The sequence below is a fragment of the Bombina bombina genome, unplaced genomic scaffold, assembly GCF_027579735.1.
Source record: "Bombina bombina isolate aBomBom1 unplaced genomic scaffold, aBomBom1.pri scaffold_1068, whole genome shotgun sequence".
NCBI lineage: Eukaryota > Metazoa > Chordata > Amphibia > Anura > Bombinatoridae > Bombina > Bombina bombina.
Genome location: NW_026510941.1, coordinates 39,422 through 59,025, shown reverse-complemented (window position 1 = coordinate 59,025; position 19,604 = coordinate 39,422). Strand labels below are relative to the sequence as shown.

The following is a 19,604-nucleotide window of genomic DNA, read 5'->3' as shown; positions in this document are numbered from 1 at the left end:
GCAGAAGAAATAGCTACCAAAAACAAAACCTTTCAAGATAATAACTTAATATCTATGGAATGTAAAGGTTCAAACGGAACCCCTTGAAGAACTGAAAGAACTAAATTAAGACTCCATGGAGGAGCCACAGGTTTATAGACAGGCTTAATTCTGACTAAAGCCTGTGCAAATGCTTGAACGTCAGGTACTTCTGCCAGACGCTTGTGTAACAGGATAGACAGAGCAGATATCTGTCCCTTTAAGGAACTAGCTGACATACCTTTCTCCAATCCTTCTTGGAGAAAAGACAATATCCTGGGAATCCTAATCTTACTCAACGAGTAACCCTTGGATTCACACCAACAAAGATATTTCTGCCATATCTTATGGTAAATCTTCCTGGTGACAGGCTTTCTAGCCTGGTTCAGAGTATCTATAATCGATTCAGAGAACCCACGCTTAGATAGAATTAAGCGTTCAATCTCCAAGCAGTCGGTTGCAGAGAAACTAGATTTGGATGCTTGAATGGACCCTGAATTAGAAGATCCTGCCTCGATGGCAGTGTCAAAGGTGGAACAGATGACATTTCCACTAGGTCTGCATACCAAGTCCTGCGTGGCCACGCAGGCGCTATCAGAATTACCGAAGCCTTCTCCTGTTTGATTCTGGCTTCCAGCCAAGGGAGAAGGGGAAACGGTGGAAAGACATAAGCCAGATAGAAGGACCAAGGCGCTACTAGAGCATCTATCAGTGCCGCCTTGGGGTCCCTGGACCTGGATCCGTAAAGAGGAAGTTTGGTGTTCTGACGGGACGCCATCAGATCCAATTCTGGAATGCCCCATAGCTGGGTCAGCTGAGCAAAAACCTCCGGGTGGAGTTCCCACTCCCCCGGGTGAAAAGTCTGACGACTAAGAAAATCCGCCTCCCAGTTGTCTACTCCTGGGATGTGAATTGCAGATAGGTGGCAGGAGTGATCCTCCGCCCATTTGATGATCTTGGTTACTTCCTTCATCGCTAGGGAGCTCTTTGTTCCTCCCTGATGATTGATGTACGCCACAGTCGTGATGTTGTCCGACTGAAATCCGATGAATTTGGCCGCCGCTAGCTGAGGCCATTCCTGGAGCGTGTTGAATATCGCTCTCAGTTCCAAAATGTTTATCGGGAGAAGAGACTCTTCCCGAGACCATAGGCCCTGAGCTTTCAGGGAGCCCCAGACCGCGCCCCAGCCTAACAGACTTTCGTCGGTCGTTACAATGATCCACTCCGGTCTGCGGAAGCACATTCCCTGAGACAGGTGATCCTGAGACAACCACCAGAGAAGAGAATCTCTGGTTTTCTGGTCCAGTTGGATTTGAGGAGACAAATCTGCATAATCTCCATTCCACTGTTTGAGCATGCACAGTTGCAGTGGTCTGAGATGAATTCAGGCAAAAGGGACCACGTCCATTGCCGCAACCATTAATCCCGATTACCTCCATGCACTGAGCTACAGAAGGCCGAGGAATGGAATGAAGAACTCGGCAAGTAGTTAAAAGCTTTAACTTCCTGACCTCCGTCAGAAATATTTTCATTTCTACGAGTCTATTAGTGTTCCCAGGAAGGGAACCCTTGTGAGCGGGGACAGAGAACTTTTTTCGATGTTCACCATCCACCCGTGAGACCTTCGAAAGGCCAGAACAATGTCTGTATGAGCCTTGGCTCTGTGAAAAGACGACGCCTGTATTAAGAAGTCGTCTAGATAAGGTGCTACTGCAATGCCCCGCGGTCTTAGTACCGCTAGTAGGGACCCTAGCACCTTTGTAAAAATTCTGGGAGCAGTGGCCAACCCGAAAGGCTGGTAATGCTTGTCCAGAAAGGCGAACCTTAGGAACTGATGGTGATCTTTGTGGATAGGAATATGTAGGTACGCATCCTTTAGATCCACGGTAGTCCTATATTGACCTTCCTGGATCATCGGCAAAATTGTCCGAATGGTTTCCATTTTGAATGATGGAACTCTGAGGAATTTGTTTAGAATTTTTAGATCCAGGATTGGCCTGAAAGTTCCTTCCTTTTTGGGAACTACAAACAGGTTTGAATAAAAACCCAGTCCTTGTTCTGCAATTGGAACTGGATATATAACTCCCATCTTTAGTAGATCTTCTACACAGCGTAAGAACGCCTGTTTCTTTGTCTGGTCTGAAGACAAACGAGAAATGTGGAACCTTCCCCTTGAAGGAGAGTCCTTGAATTCTAGAAGATATCCCTGAGCAATGATTTCTAATGCCCAGGGATCTGGGACATCTCTTGCCCAAGCCTGAGCAAAGAGAGAGAGTCTGCCCCCTACCAGATCCGGTCCCGGATCGGGGGCCACCCCTTCATGCTGTCTTAGTAGCAGCCGCAGGCTTCTTGGCCTGTTTACCTTTGTTCCAGCCCTGCAAGGGTTTCCAGGTTGCTTTGGGCTGTGAAGCGTTACCCTCTTGCTTTGCGTTTGCAGAGGTTGAAGCAGGACCGCTCCTGAAGTTGTGAAAGGAGCGAAAATTAGCCTTGTTTTTGGCCTTAAACGATCTATCTTGCGGGAGGGCATGGCCCTTTCCCCCAGTGATATCCGAAATAATTTCTTTCAACTCGGGTCCGAAAAGGGTCTTCCCCTTGAAAGGAATATTTAGTAATTTTGTTTTGGACGACACGTCAGCCGACCATGATTTGAGCCACAGCGCTCTCCGCGCCATAATGGCAAAACCAGAATTTTTCGCCGCTAACTTAGCTAATTGTAAAGCGGCATCTGTGATAAAAGAATTAGCCAGCTTTAGGGCATGAATTCTATCCATAACTTCGTCATATGAAGTCTCCCTCTGGAGCAACTCCTCCAGCGCCTCAAACCAAAAAGCTGCTGCATTAGTTACAGGAATAATGCAGGCAATCGGTTGAAGAAGGAAACCTTGTTGAACAAATATTTTCTTTAGTAAACCTTCTAATTTTTTATCCATAGGATCTTTGAAAGCACAACTGTCTTCTATTGGTATGGTTGTGCTCTTGGCTAGTGTGAAACTGCTCCCTCTACCTTAGGGACCGTCTGCCACGCGTCCCGCCTGGGGTCAGGTATGGTGAACATTTTCTTAAAGATAGGGGGGGGGGGGGGGACAAAAGGTACACCTGGTCTCTCCCACTCCCTAGTTACAATATCCGCCACCCTCTTCAGGATCGGAAACGCATCAGTGTATACAGGGACTTCTAGAAACTTGTCCATTTTACACAATTTTTCTGGGACCACCATGGGGTCGCTATCATCCAGAGTAGCTAAAACCTCCTTAAGCAGTACGCGGAGGTGTTCCAGCTTAAATTTAAACGCTAAGGAATCTGATTCTGCCCGCTGAGAAACCTTTCCTGTGTCAGAAATTTCTCCCTCGGACAGCACATCCCTCACTGCCACTTCAGAGTGTTGTGAGGGTACAACGGATAAATCATCCAAAGCTTCTGATTGCTCATCCTCTGTTAAAACTGAGCTATCACGCTTTTTAGGAAAAACTGGCAGTTTGGATAGAAAAGCCACAAGGGAATTATCCACGACTGCTGCTAATTGTTGTAATGTAATAGGGGCCAATGCGCTAGAGGTACTAGGCATCGCTTGCGCGGGCGTAACTGGTGTCGACACATGGGGAGAGGAAGGTGGACTATTCTCATTACCTTCCGTTAAAGAATCATCTTGTGCACTGCATGGTCTTTAAAATGCTTAGATACCTTAGCACACTTTAAACACAAATGTAAAGGGGGTTCCGCCATGGCTATTAAACACATAGAACAACGTCTATCTGAAGGCTCTGACATGTTAAACAGACTTAGACAGCACTCAAATACAGAAAAATAAAATTTTAGAAAAAACAGTACTGTGCCTTTAAATAATAAAAATCGCACGCTTTTTTACTAAATCTCAAAACATAACCCAATCTTTATGAAATTTTCACCATATGATCCTAATGCTTTGAAATGATTGCACAGTGAATTTCAAGTCAATTAACCCCTTAATGGCCAAACCGGAGCAAAGTAAAGCTGGCAACCGGTTAGCAAACTACAGCACCATGCCACAGCAATCTGCTGTGGCCCTACCTTCCTTGGGGATTAATTTTGATCGAAAATAAGCCTCTATGAAGTCCTCAAGTAATCTTTGGACCCTCCACGTGAAGCTGCATGAAGCTTTCTGCAATAACAACTGCGCAATTGAGGCGCGAAATTTAGGCCCCCTCCCTCTCCAGTTGTGGGGCCTTCACAAACATAAATAGGTGTCTAAATATATGCCATGTGGAATAAACCCCATAAAACGTTCCAAATGTAATAAAAACTTGTAAAAAGATCAGATTTTTGTTATAAAAACAGAATTTATGTTTACCTGATAAATTTCTTTCTCCTACGGTGTATCCGGTCCACGGCTTCATCCTTACTTGTGGGATATTCTCAATCCCTACAGGAAGTGGCAAAGAGAGCACACAGCAGAGCTGTCCATATAGCTCCCCTCAGGCTCCGCCCCCCAGTCATTCGACCGACGGTTAGGAGAAAAAGTAGAACCATAGGGTGCAGTGGTGACTGTAGTTTACAAAATTAAATTTAAACCTGACCAAATGCCAGGGTGGGCCGTGGACCGGATACACCGTAGGAGAAAGAAATTTATCAGGTAAACATAAATTCTGTTTTCTCCTACATTGGTGTATCCGGTCCACGGCTTTATCCTTACTTGTGGGAACCAATACCAAAGCTTTAGGACATGGATGAAGGGAGGGAACAAGTCAGGTAACCTAAACGGAAGGCACCACTGCTTGTAAAACCTTTCTCCCAAAAATAGCCTCCGAAGAAGCAAAAGTATCGAATTTGTAAAATTTGGCAAATGTATGCAGTGAAGACCAAGTCGCTGCCTTACAGATCTGTTCAACAGAAGCCTCATTCTTGAAAGCCCATGTTGAAGCCACAGCTCTAGTGGAATGAGCTGTAATTCATTCAGGAGGCTGCCTTCCAGCAGTCTCATAAGCCAACCGGATGATGCTTTTCAGCCAGAAAGACAGAGAGGTCGCAGTCGCCTTTTGACCTCTCCTCTTGCCAGAATAGACGACAAACAAGGACGATGTTTGTCTGAAGTCTTTAGTTGCTTTTAGATAAAACTTCAAAGCACGAACCACATCAAGATTGTGTAGCAGACGTTCCTTGTTAGAAACTGGATTAGGACACAGAGAAGGAACAACTATTTCCTGGTTAATATTATTATTGGAAACCACTTTTGGAAGAAACCAGGTTTGGTACGTAAAACGACCTTATCTGTATGAAACACCAGATAGGGTGAATTACACTGCAAAGCAGACAATTCAGAAACTCTTCTAGCAGAAGAAATAGCTACCAAAAACAAAACTTTCCAAGATAGCAACTTAATATCTATGGAATGTAGAGGTTCAAACGGAACCCCTTGAAGAACTGAAAGAACTAAATTTAGACTCCATGGAGGAGCCACAGGTCTGTAGACAGGCTTGATTCTGACTAAAGCCTGTACAAACGCCTAAACATCTGGCACGGCTGCCAGACGCTTGTGTAACAAAACAGACAGAGCAGATATCTGTCCTTTTAAGGAACTAGCTGACAGACCTTTCTCCAAACCTTCTTGGAGAAAAGATAGTAACCTTGGAATCCTAATCTTACTCCATGAGTAACCCTTGGATTCGCACCAGCAAAGATATTTCCGCCATATCTTATGGCAAATTTTCCTGGTGACAGGCTTTCTAGCCTGGATCAGAGTATCTATAACTGATTCCGAAAACCCACGCTTAGCTAGAATCAAGCGTTCAATCTCCAATCAGTCAGTTGCAGAGAAACTAGATTTGGATGTTCGAATGGACCTTGGATTAGAAGTTCCTGCCTCAAAGGTAGCTTCCATGGTGGAACCGATGACATATTCACCAGGTCTGCATACCAAGTCCTGCGTGGCCACGCAGTAGCTATCAGAATTACCGAAGCCTTCTCCTGTTTGATCCTGGCTACTAGCCGGGGGAGAAAGGGAAACGGTGGAAAGACATAAGCTAGATTGAACGACCAAGGCGCAACTAAGGCATCTACCAATGTCGCCTTGGGATCCCTGGACCTGGACCCGTAACGTGGAACTTTGGAGTTCTGACGTGACGCCATCAGTTCCAGATCTGGAAGGCCCCATAGTTGAGTTAACTGGGCAAAAACCTCCGGGTGAAGTTCCCACTCCCCCGGATGGAAAGTCTGACGACTCAGATAATCCGCTCCCCAGTTGTCCACTCCTGGGATGTGAATTGCTGATAGATGGCAGGAGTGATCCTCTGCCCATTTGATGATCTTGGATACCTCCCTCATCGCCAGGGAACTCTTTGTTCCTCCCTGATGATTGATGTACGCTACAGTCATGTTGTCCGACTGAAATCTGATGAATTTGGCCTCCGCTAGTTGAGGCCATGCCTGGAGCGCATTGAATATCGCTCTCAATTCCAAAATGTTTATCGGGAGAAGAGATTCTTCCCGAGACCAAAGACCCTGAGCTTTCAGGGACTCCCAGACCGCACCCCATCCTAAGAGGCTGGCGTCGGTCGTGACAATGATCCACTCCGGTCTGCGGAAACTCATTCCCTGAGACAGGTGATCCTGAGACAACCACCAGAGGAGTGAGTCTCTGGTTTTCTGGTCCATTTGTATCTGGGGAGACAAATCTGCATAATCCCCATTCCACTGTTTGAGCATGCACAGTTGCAGTGGTCTTAAATTAATTTGAGCAAAGGGAACCACGTCCATTGCCGCAACCATAAGTCCTATTACCTCCATGCACTGAGCTATGGAGGGTTGAGGAATGGATTGAAGAACTCGACAAGTGTTCAAAAGTTTTAACTTCCTGACCTCCGTCAGAAAGATTTTCATTTCTACCGAGTCTATTATTGTTCCCAGGAAGGGAACCCTTGTGAACTGGGACAGAGAACTCTTTTCTATGTTCACCTTCCACCTGTGAGACCTTAGAAAGGCTAGAACAATGTCCGTATGAGCCCTTGCTTTGTGAAAGGACGACGCTTGTATTAAGATGTCGTCTAGGTAAGGTGCTACTGCAATGCCCCTTGGCCTTAGCACCGCTAGAAGGGACCCTAGCACCTTTGTGAAAATTCTAGGAGCAGTGGCCAATCCGAAGGGAAGAGCCATGAACTGGTAATGCTTGTACAGAAAGGCGAACCTTAGGAACTGATGGTGATCTTTGTGGATAGGAATATGCAGGTACGCATCCTTTAAGTCCACGGTAGTCATATATTGACCCTCCTGGATCACTGGTAAAATTGTCAGAATGGTTTCCATTTTGAATGATGGAACTCTGAAGAATTTGTTTAGAATTTTTAAATCCAGAATTGGCCTGAAAGTTCCTTCCTTTTTGGGAACTACAAACAGGTTTGAGTAAAAACCCAGTCCTTGTTCTCCTGTTGGAACTGGGTGTATCACTCCCATTTTCTAAAATACCCCTGAAAGACAATTTCTAGTGCCCAGGGGTCCGGAACATCTCTTGCGCAAGCATGAGCAAAGAGAGAAAGCCTGCCCCCTACTAGATCCGGTCCCGGATCGGGGTCTACCCCTTCATGCTGTCTTGGTAGCAGCAGCAGGCTTCTTGGCCTGTTTACCCTTGTTCCAGCCTTGCAATGGTTTCCATGCTGGTTTGGGCTGGGATGCGTTACCCTCTTGCCTAGTGGCTGTAGAGGTAGAAGCAGGTCCGTTCCTGAAATTGCGAAAGGAACGAAAATTAGACTTATTTTTAGCTTTGAAAGGTCTATCCCGTGGAAGGGCATGGCCCTTTCCCCCAGTGATATCTGAAATAATTTCTTACAACTCTGGCCCGAATAGTGTCTTACCCTTGAAAGGAATATTAAGCAATTTTGTTTTGGACGACACATCCGCCGACCAAGATTTTAGCCATAGCGCTCTGAGCGCCACGATTGCGAAACCAGAATTTTTTGCCGCTAATTTAGCTAACTGCAAAGCGGCATCTGTAATGAAAGAATTAGCCAACTTCAGGGCGTGAATTCTGTCCATGACTTCATCATAAGAAGTCTCCTTCTGTAGCGAGTTTTCTAGTTCCTCAAACCAAAAAGCCGCTGCAGTGGTTACAGGAATAATGCAAGAAATTGGTTGAAGAAGAAAACCCTGTTGAACACAAATTTTCTAAAGTAAACCTTCTAATTTTTTATCCATAGGATCTTAAATATAGGAGGGGGAACAAAAGGTACACCTGGCTTCTCCCACTCCTTAGTCACGATATCCGCCACCCTCTTAGGTATCGGAAAACGCATCAGTGTGTACTGGGACCTCTAAGAATTTGTCCATTTTACACAATTTTTCTGGGACCACCAAAGGGTCACAATCATCAAGTGTAGCTAGGACCTCCTTAATTAGGGCGCGGAGGTGTTCTAGCTTAAATTTAAAAGCTATGGTATCAGGCTCTGCCTGCTGAGAAACTTTTCCTGTGTCAGAAATTTCCCCCTCAGACAGGCCCTCCCTCACCGCCAAGTCAGATTGATGTGAGGGCACTACAGATAAATTATCCTCTGCATGCTCATTTTCTGTATTTAAAACTGAGCAATCACGCTTTCTTGGAAAATCTGGCAGTTTGGATAAAAATGCTGCGAGAGAATTATCCATTACTGCTGCTAACTGTTGCATAGTAATAGCAATTGGTGCGCTAGATGTACTGGGCATCGCTTGCGCAGGCATAGCTGGTGTTGACACAGGAGGGGATAGCGGGCTATCCTCACTACCTTCAGCTAAAGAATTATCTTGGGCTACATCTTTAAGCGTGACTGTACGGTCCTTAAGCTGTTTGGACGCTATGGCACACTTCACACATAAATTTAATGGGGGAACCACCTTGGCCTTTAAACATACAGAACATAGGCTATCTGAAGGGTCAAACATGTTTGACAGACTTATACAGAACTTCAATGCAATAAAAATTATTTTTGACAAAAACGTTACTGTGTCTTTAAATAATAAAAGTGCACACTATTACTGAAACATCAAAAAACCATCAAATAAACATCCGATTTTAATGAAATTTTCACTACAGTGTCTTAATGCTTTGAAAAGATTGCACACAAATTTTCAAACCAATTAACCCCTTAATGCCCAAACCGGAGCTAATAACAGCAGTTAACCGGTTAAAAACACTACAGTACAATGCCACAGCCTCTACTGTGGCTTTTATCTTCCGTAGGGATTATTTAAGTAGTAAACAAGCCTCTCTGAAGTCCTTTCTGATGTCTCTGGACTCCCCACGTGAAGCTGCATGAACTGCCTAGTCAAAACAACTGCGCAATTGAGGCGCGAAAATGAGGCCTCCTCCCTCTTCATTCCAGAGTGGAGGGGCCTTTTAGACTAGATTAGGTGTCCAAATAAGTGCCAGGCGCAATATTAAACCCCATATGTGTTTCAAAGTCTGAAAAAAATATAATTTATGCTTACCTGATAAATTCATTTCTCCTGTGGTGTAGTCAGTCCACGGGTCATCCATTACTTATGGGATTATAACTCCTCCCTAACAGGAAGTGCAAGAGGATCACCCAAGCAGAGCTGCTATATAGCTCCTCCCCTCTACGTCATATCCAGTCATTCGACCGAAACCATACGAGAAAGGAGAAACTATAGGGTGCAGTGGTGACTGGAGTTTAATTAAAATTTAGACCTGCCGTAAAAACAGGGCGGGCCGTGGACTGACTACACCACAGGAGAAATGAATTTATCAGGTAAGCATAAATTATATTTTCTCCTGTTAAGTGTAGTCAGTCCACGGGTCATCCATTACTTATGGGATACCAATACCAAAGCTAAAAGTACACGGATGACGGGAGGGACAGGCAGGATCTTTACACGGAAGGAACCACTGCCTGTAGAACCTTTCTCCCAAAAACAGCCTCCGAAGAAGCAAAAGTGTCAAATTTGTAAAATTTTGAAAAAGTGTGAAGTGAAGACCAAGTTGCAGCCTTGCAAATCTGTTCAACAGAGGCCTCATTCTTAAAGGCCCAAGTGGAAGCCACAGCTCTAGTAGAATGAGCTGTAATCCTTTCAGGAGGCTGCTGTCCAGCAGTCTCATAGGCTAAACGTATTATGCTACGAAGCCAAAAAGAGAGAGAGGTAGCCGAAGCTTTTTGACCTCTCCTCTGTCCAGAATAAACAACAAACAGGGAAGAAGTTTGACGAAAATCTTTAGTTGCCTGCAAATAAAATTTCAGGGCACGGACGACGTCCAGATTGTGCAAAGTCGTTCCTTCTTTGAAGAAGGGTTAGGGCACAATGATGGAACAACAATCTCTTGATTGATATTCTTGTTAGTGACTACCTTAGGTAAGAACCCAGGTTTAGTACGCAGAACTACCTTGTCTGAGTGAAAAATCAGATAAGGAGAATCACAATGTAAGGCTGATAACTCAGAGACTCTTCGAGCCGAGGAAATAGCCATTAAAAACAGAACTTTCCAAGATAACAGCTTGATATCGATGGAATGAAGGGGTTCAAACGGAACACCTTGCAGAACGTTAAGAACTAAGTTTAAGCTCCACGGCGGAGCAACAGTCTTAAACACAGGCTTAATCCTAGCCAAAGCCTGACAAAAAGCCTGAACGTCTGGAACTTCAGCCAGACGTTTCTGTAGAAGAATAGACAGAGCAGAAATCTGTCCCTTTAACGAACTAGCAGATAAACCCTTGTCTAAACCCTCTTGTAGAAATGACAATATCCTAGGAATCCTAACCTTACTCCATGAGTAACTCTTGGATTCGCACCAATATAAAAATGTACGCCATATCTTATGGTAAATTTTTCTGGTAACAGGCTTCCTAGCCTGTATTAAGGTATCAATAACCGACTCCGAGAAGCCACGCTTTGATAGAATCAAGCGTTCAATCTCCATGCAGTCAGCCTCAGAGAAATTAAATTTGGATGTTTGAAAGGACCCTGAATTAGAAGGTCCTGTCTCAGAGGCAGAGACCACGGTGGACAGGACGACATGTCCACTAGGTCTGCATACCAGGTCCTGCGTGGCCACGCAGGCGCTATCAGAATCACCGAAGCTCTCTCCTGTTTGATCTTGGCAATCAAACGAGGAAGCATCGGGAATGGTGGAAACACATAAGCCATGTTGAAGACCCAAGGGGCTGTCAGAGCATCTATCAGCACCGCTCCCGGGTCCCTGGACCTGGATCCGTAACAAGGAAGTTTGGCGTTCTGGCGAGACGCCATGAGATCCAGATCTGGTTTGCCCCAACGAAGAATCAGTTGAGCAAAGACCTCCGGATGAAGTTCCCACTCCCCCGGATGAAAAGTCTGGCGACTTAGAAAATCCGCCTCCCAGTTCTCTACGCCTGGGATGTAAATCGCTGACAGGTAGCAAGAGTGAGACTCTGCCCAGCGAATTATCTTTGAGACTTCCAACATCGCTAGGGAACTTCTGGTTCCCCCTTGATGGTTGATGTAAGCCACAGTCGTGATGTTGTCCGACTGAAATCTGATGAACCTCAGAGTTGCTAACTGAGGCCAAGCTAGGAGAGCATTGAATATTGCTCTTAATTCCAGAATATTTATTGGGAGGAGTTTCTCCTCCTGAGTCCATAATCCCTGAGCTTTCAGGGAGTTCCAGACTGCGCCCCAGCCTAGAAGGCTGGCGTCTGCTGTTACAATCGTCCAATCTGGCCTGCGAAAGGTCATCCCCTTGGACAGATGTGGCCGAGAGAGCCACCATAGAAGAGAATCTCTGGTCTCTTGATCCAGACTTAGTAGGGGGGACAAATCTGAGTAATCCCCGTTCCACTGACTTAGCATGCACAATTGCAGCGGTCTGAGATGCAGGCGCGCAAATGGTACTATGTCCATTGCCGCTACCATTAAGCCGATTACTTCCATGCACTGAGCTACTGACGGGTGTGGAATGGAATGAAGGACACGGCAAGCATTTAGAAGTTTTGATAACCTGGCCTCTGTCAGGTAAATTTTCATCTCTACAGAATCTATAAGAGTCCCTAGAAAGGGAACTCTTGTAAGTGGTAATAGAAAACTCTTTTCCACGTTCACCTTCCACCCATGCAACCTCAGAAATGCCAAAACTATCTCTGTATGAGACTTGGCAGTTTGAAAACTTGACGCTTGTATCAGAATGTCGTCTAGGTACGGAGTCACCGCTATGCCTCGCGGTCTTAGTACCGCCAGAAGTGAGCCCAGAACTTTTGTAAAGATTCTTGGAGCCGTAGCTAATCCGAAGGGAAGAGCTACAAACTGGTAATGCCTGTCTAGGAAAGCAAATCTTAGGTACCGATAATGATCCTTGTGAATCGGTATGTGAAGGTAGGCATCCTTTAAATCCACTGTGGTCATGTACTGACCCTCTTGGATCATGGGAAGGATGGTTCGAATAGTTTCCATTTTGAATGATGGAACTCTTAGAAATTTGTTTAGGATTTTTAAGTCCAAGATTGGTCTGAAGGTTCCCTCTTTCTTGGGCACCACAAATAGATTTGAATAGAATCCCTGCCCATGTTCCATCCGCGGAACTGGGTGGATCACCCCCATTAGTAAAAGGTCTTGTACACAGCGTAGAAACGCCTCTTTCTTTATTTGGTTTGCTGATAACCTTGAAAGATGAAATCTCCCTCGTGGAGGAGAAGTTTTGAAGTCCAGGAGATATCCCTGAGATATGATCTCCAATGCCCAGGGATCCTGGACATCTCTTGCCCAAGCCTGGGCGAAGAGAGAAAGTCTGCCCCCCACTAGATCCGTTTCCGGATAGGGAGCCCTCTCTTCATGCTGTCTTGGAGGCAGCAGCAGGTTTCTTGGCCTGCTTGCCCTTGTTCCAGGACTGGTTAACTTTCCAGCCCAGCCTGTAACGAGCAACAGCTCCTTCCTGTTTTGGAGCGGAGGAAGTTGATGCTGCTCCAGCCTTGAAGTTACGAAAGGCACGAAAATTAGACTGTTTGGCCTTTGATTTGGCCCTGTCCTGAGGTAGAGCATGGCCCTTACCTCCCGTAATGTCAGCTATAATTTCTTTCAAGCCGGGCCCGAATAAGGTCTGCCCTTTGAAAGGAATATTAAGCAATTTAGATTTAGAAGTCACGTCCGCTGACCAGGATTTAAGCCATAGCGCCCTGCGCGCTTGGATGGCGAATCCGGAGTTCTTAGCCGTAAGTTTGGTTAAATGTACGACGGCATCAGAAACAAATGCGTTAGCTAGCTTAAGTGCTTTAAGCTTGTTCCTAATTTCATCCAATGGAGCTGTGCGAATGGCCTCTTCCAGAGACTCAAACCAGAATGCCGCCGCAGCAGTGACAGGCACAATGCATGCAAGGGGCTGTAAGATAAAACTTTGTTGAACAAACATTTTCTTAAGGTAACCCTCTAATTTCTTATCCATTGGATCTGAAAAGGCACAACTATCCTCCACCGGGATAGTGGTACGCTTAGCTAAAGTAGAAACTGCTCCCTCCACCTTAGGGACCGTCTGCCATAAGTCTCGTGTGGTGGCGTCTATAGGAAACATTTTCCTAAATATGGGAGGAGGGGAAAAGGGCACACCAGGTCTATCCCACTCCTTGCTAATAATCTCTGTAAGCCTTTTAGGTATAGGAAACACGTCAGTACACACCGGTACCGCATAGTATTTATCCAACCTACATAATATTTTCTGGAATTGCAACCGTGTTACAATCATTCAGAGCCGCTAATACCTCCCCTAACAATATGCGGAGGTTCTCAAGCTTAAATTTAAAATTAGAAATCTCTGAATCCAGTCTCCCTGGATCAGATCCGTCACCCACAGAATGAAGCTCTCCGTCTTCACGTTCTGCAAACTGTGACGCAGTATCTGACATGGCTCTCACCTCATACGCGCGCTCTGTCCTTAACCCAGAGCTATCGCGCTTCCCTCTTAATTCTGCCAATTTAGATAATACTTCTGTCATAACAGTAGCCATGTCTTGCAAAGTGATTTGTAAGGGCCTCCCTGATGTACTTGGTGCCACAAAATCACGCACCTCCTGAGCGGGAGGCGAAGGTACTGACACGTGAGGAGAGTTAGTCGGCATAACTTCCCCCTCGTTGTCTGGTGATAATTTCTTTACAGATATAGATTGACTTTTATTCAAAGTGACATCAATACATTTAGTACACATATTTCTATGGGGCTCCACATTGGCCTTTAAACATAGTGAACAAACAGATTCATAATTTTTTCTGGAATTGCAACCGTGTTACAATCATTCAGAGCCGCTAATACCTCCCCTAACAATACGCAGAGGTTCTCAAGCTTAAATTTAAAATTAGAAATCTCTGAATCCGGTCTCCCTGGATCAGATCCGTCACCCACAGAATGAAGCTCTCCGTCCTCATGTTCTGCAAATTGTGACGCAGTATCAGACATGGCTCTCACATCATCAGCGCGCTCTGTCCTTAACCCAGAGATATCGCGCTTGCCTCTTAATTCAGGTAATTTAGATAATACCTCTGTCATAACAGCAGCCATGTCTTGCAAAGTGATTTGTAAGGGCCTCCCTGATGTACTTGGTGCCACAAAATCACGCACCTCCTGAGCGGGAGGCGAAGGTACTGACACGTGAGGAGAGTTAGTCGGCATAACTTCCCCCTCGTTGTCTGGTGATAATTTCTTTACATGTAAAGATTGACTTTTATTTAAAGTAGCATCAATGCAATTAGTACATAAATTTCTATTGGGCTCCACATTGGCCTTTAAACATAGTGAACAAAGAGATTCATCTGTGTCAGACATGTTTAAACAGACTAGCAATGAGACTAGCAAGCTTGGAAATACTTTTCTAAATAAATTTACAAGCAATATAAAAAACGCTACTGTGCCTTTAAGAAGCACAAAAAGCTGTCACAGTTGAAATAACAATGAACCAAAATAGTTATAGCAACCAATTTTTCACAGTAAATGTATTAAGTTAGCAAAGGATTGCACCCACCAGCAAATGGATGATTAACCCCTTAATACCCAAAAACGGATTAACAATTTAATAATTAACGTTTTTCTCACAGTCAAAACACACTGTCACAGGTCTGCTGTGACTGATTACCTCCCTCAAAATGAATTTTGAAGACCCCTGAGCTCTCTAGAGACGATCTGGATCATGGAGGATGAAGTAGACAGATTGTGACTGAATTTTTACTGCGCAAAAAAGCGCTAAAATAGGCCCCTCCCACTCATATTACAACAGTGGGGAAGCTCAGAAAACTGTTTCTATGCAGAAAACAAAGATGGCCATGTGGTAAAAATCATGCCCCAATAAGTTTTATCACCAAGTACCTCACAAAAAACGATTAACATGCCAGTAAACGTTTTAAACATACATTTGAAAAGTTATGAATTATTATTATTAATAAGCCTGCTACCAGTCGCTTTTACTGCAGTTAAGGCTCATACATTATTTCAGTATTAACAGTATTTTCAGAGTCAATTCCATTCCTTAGAAAAATACATTCAGTGTACACACACTCATCAGCCTAATACCAGTCGCTATCACTGCATTTAAGGCTGAACTTACTTTACATTGGTATCAGCAGTATTTTCTCAGTCAATTCCATTCCTCAGAAAAATAATTACTGCACATACCTCATTTGCAGGGGGGCCCTGCATGCTATTCCCCTTCTCTGAAGTTACCTCACTCCTCAGATGAGAACAGCCAGTGGATCTTAGTTACGTCTGCTAAGATCATAGAAAACGCAGGCAGATTCTTCTTCTAATGCCGCCTGAGAATAAACAGCACACTCCGGTGCTATTTAAAATAACAAACTTTTGATTGTAGAAATAAACTAAGTTAAAAAACACCACAGACCTCTCACAGCGACCTATCTAGTTAGGCTGCAAGAGAATGACTGAATATGACATGTGAGGGGAGGAGCTATATAGCAGCTCTGCTGGGTGATCCTCTTGCAGCTTCCTGTTAGGAAGAGATATATTCCATAAGTAATGGATGACCCGTGGACTGACTACACTTAACAAGAGAAATAAGTATAGTTTTGTAAATAAATATGTACGTCATCCACAATTTGAAAGATAGGTGCACTACTAGTACACTGCACTTAAACCTCTATCAGTAAGATGTGACTAACAGCACACAATAAGTATGGCCTATAACATTCTACTCTAGGTGAAAACTGATGAGGTGCCGTAATGGGCAGGAAACGCGTCGGATGTATGCTACTGTGGTGATGGACTGCTTTACAATTGTTTATGTGCAATAAAACTTGAAATTTTTAACCTCTCCTGAAGCCTGAAATCCCAGCCATTCCTTTGTTTGTATGTTCAACTCTAGGTGAACATGTCTTTGTGATACCTGGTGTGTCCACTGGTTTTGCTGTACATATGTAAAATGTACATACTAATGAACTGTGTGCTATGTGAATGCTCCTGTACTTAATTACCCTAGCAGCACCCATTCTACTGTGCTTATTCAGCTGCAGAGAAACTGTGTCCAGTAGATAGCCCATCTAGTGTTGTGCAAGAGTACGACGACAACTGCTATGGAACAAGACCCCACAACACCCGTGGCAGGCTTGTAACTATCTCATACGGAAATATAGTGTCACTACCCAGTACTCCATACACCCCTGTGCCCAAGGTCCGCTGTTTAAGGGGATAATGGGTTTCACATTTGTCTGAAAACCCTTTAAAATGAAGATGTGCAGGTGGGCGGAAGGAATTAAAAGATCTTGTTATTTGGGGTATTTTTGCCTACTCCTAGTGGCCATGAGTTGAATCTCACATGCAAATTTTTAAAACTCTAACCGTTAAGAATTATAGTCCAATAGAAAACATTTCCCTAATCATGCCCTCAGTATATTGTAAATATTTAAATATTTTTTTATTAAAAAACTTTTTTTTAAATTATAACTTATCTTGCAATTAAAAACAAAGTGATTTTAGAATGTTCATATATTGGATTTCCCTCACGGCTATTGGCTTAGAGGTAGAAAAGTCACCAGAAACGCTAGGATTTTAAATACAATACTTTTGGTACCTATTTATAAATGATATAAAATTTAAAATATTTTGTTCAACATTTTTTGTCTTTATCAGCCTTGATTACATATTGGTAAAATACTGGCTGGATCAGGATATAAAAGAAGCTACAGAAAGGGGAAGCTTTTACTTTGTAAATTCATTTCTATGTTTGCATAAACTTATGAGCTGTCTAGCAATACCATAGATATTTAGAAAGCTTAGTTATTAGGCTTACCTTTTTGATGAACTTCTCCACAATTTGCACAACGTGCTTGTAAAGCTGGTGGACAAGAGGAAACAGTTTTCAAAAATAGTTGACATAAAAGCTTTGATTACATAAAAAATACCACACACACACGTGTACGTAAAGCATAATACTGTATAAAATAGGAAATTTAACACTTTATATAAATGCTATCTTCACAGAAAATACATGCAAATTTATATGAAGGGATATGAAACCCAATTTTTTTTCTTATGATTTAGGTAGAGCATGCGATTCTAAACAACTTTCTAATTTCTTTTAGCAATTTTTCTTCATGCTCTTTATTTCTTTGGTTGAAAAGCAGGGATGCACGTTTAGGAGTCGGCCCATTTCTTGAACACAATATGGCAGCGGTTTTGCAAGCTAGTGCTGCCATCTAGTGTTCTTGAAAATGGATAACAATGTCCTGCCATGTAGTGCTCCCAATGCCTACCTAGATATCTCTTTGGGAACAAAGCAAATTTGATAATAGAAATAAACTGGACATTTTTAAAAAATGATATGCTCTGTCTGAATCACAAAACCTTTTTGGGGTTTCATAATCATTTAAATATTTGAAAAAGCTTTTACAAAAGCACAGAATACATTAGAACATAAAGTATTTCCTACCTTAATTGCTTTAATGGCAGCTTTAGTAATTAGAATCATCTTTGCACGTGAAATAGGTGGCTTCATATCCATTAGTGAAAATAGCTGTAAAAAAATAAATATACATTTATAAAAAGTGTTATCGCAAATACGTAACAAACAAGGAAGTTCTGCAAAATCTTCCTTCATTGGTATTTGTGGCCAATGTAAACATTTGATCCACATTTAATAAAGTTTGCAAAAATACAAGATAATGTTAAAATGAACAACGTGGCTCAAGCTGATTTTAGAGCAATCGAAAGTGTTACAGTTTAAAAAGTAATGTCAATATTTTAATCTAGGCAACTGAATAATTCCTGCCTATCAAGTTAAATCGATAGAAAGGTGAAAACTGAAATACGCATGGGAACATTTCAGTTTTAAATAAAAAAGCAGTTTTGTAATATACTTCAGTTAACAGAATTGTGTTATCTCAAAGTCACCAGTTGTTTGAATGACAAATGAAATTGTCACAGATGCAACAAATATCGGAGCAGGCATGATATGTTTGAATACTGGTGCACTGGCCCTCACAGCATTTGTTTATGCTGCTGAAAAATAGTAATAACTTACTAGATGCATTTTTCACAATGGAAGTATATTGCAAAAATGCTACTATTTAAAATTGAAATGCACCCATGCACATTTCAATTTGGATATTATTATCCCTTTAAGCATTCACACATCTACAAAAACATCCACAATTACAGGCACAAAGTCAATAATCCAGAATTCCAAAATTCTTCTGAAATTTAAGTTTTTTAGTTATAAAAAATAAAATATAAATACTATTTTTCCCGCCTGTAAGTCACAATCTTCTTTGCATGTGTCTGGTTTGTTTTTTGTGTTCTAAAATGCAAAGAGTCTATATTGATTTAAAACAACAGATATTGCCTGATTACAGTTACTGGACTATCTGAGGATACTAAAGTATTAATGTAATAAAAAAAACTATTTATGCTTAACAGATAAATTCCTTTCCTTCCTGGAAGGAAGAGTCCACGACTTCATTCCTTACTGTTAGGAAATACAACAACTGGCCACCAGGAGGAGGCTAAGACACCCCAGCCAAAGGCTTAAATATCACTCACCCTTAACCTATCCCCCAGTCATTCTGCCGAGGGAACAAGGAAAAGTAGGAGAAACATCAGGGTATAAAGGTGCCAGAAGAAATATAAAAAGGGAGCCGCCCATCAAAACAAATTACGGGCGGGGATGTGGACTCTCCCTGCCAGGAAGGAAAGCAATTTATCTGGTAAGCATAAATTATGTTTTCCTTCGATAAGGCGGGGAGAGTCCACAACTTCATTCCTTACTGTTGGGAAAACTATACTCAAGCTCCAGAGGACACTGAATGAACAGCAGGAGGGAACAGAAAAAAAAAAAAATGCGGACCCTATTCTGAGGGCACCACAGCCTGCAAATCTTTTCTTCCGAAAGCTACTTCAGCTGAAGCAAATACACCAACCTCGTAAAATTTAGAAAAAGTGTGCAAGGAGGACCAGGTAGCCACATTACAAATCTGATCCATTGAGGCTTCGTTCATAAAAGCCCAGGAGGAAGCCACTGCTCTAGTGGAATTAGCCGTTATCCTCTCAGGAGGCTGTCGTCCCGCTGTCTCATAAGCTAAGCAGATGACACTCCTCAACCAGAAAGATAGGGAAGTCGTAGTAGCCTTCAACCCCTTACAATTCCCCGTATAGATGACAAACAAGGATTGTCTGAATT

At 43.1% G+C, this 19,604-nt stretch overlaps 1 protein-coding gene across 1 annotated transcript in view; it reads right to left on the bottom strand.

Moving 5' to 3' along the window:
• The window catches only part of LOC128643541 (SR-related and CTD-associated factor 4), a gene marked incomplete at its 5' end in the record, with an annotated part of 47,734 nt that extends 29,792 nt beyond the window's left edge, over positions 1-17,942 (bottom strand). The window contains 2 exons of the mRNA XM_053696385.1: positions 17,220-17,264; positions 17,859-17,942. Of these exons, the coding sequence (XP_053552360.1) occupies positions 17,220-17,264; positions 17,859-17,942 (129 nt within the window). The remainder of the gene's footprint in view (positions 1-17,219; positions 17,265-17,858) is intronic.
• Positions 17,943-19,604: the final 1,662 nt, after the last annotated feature.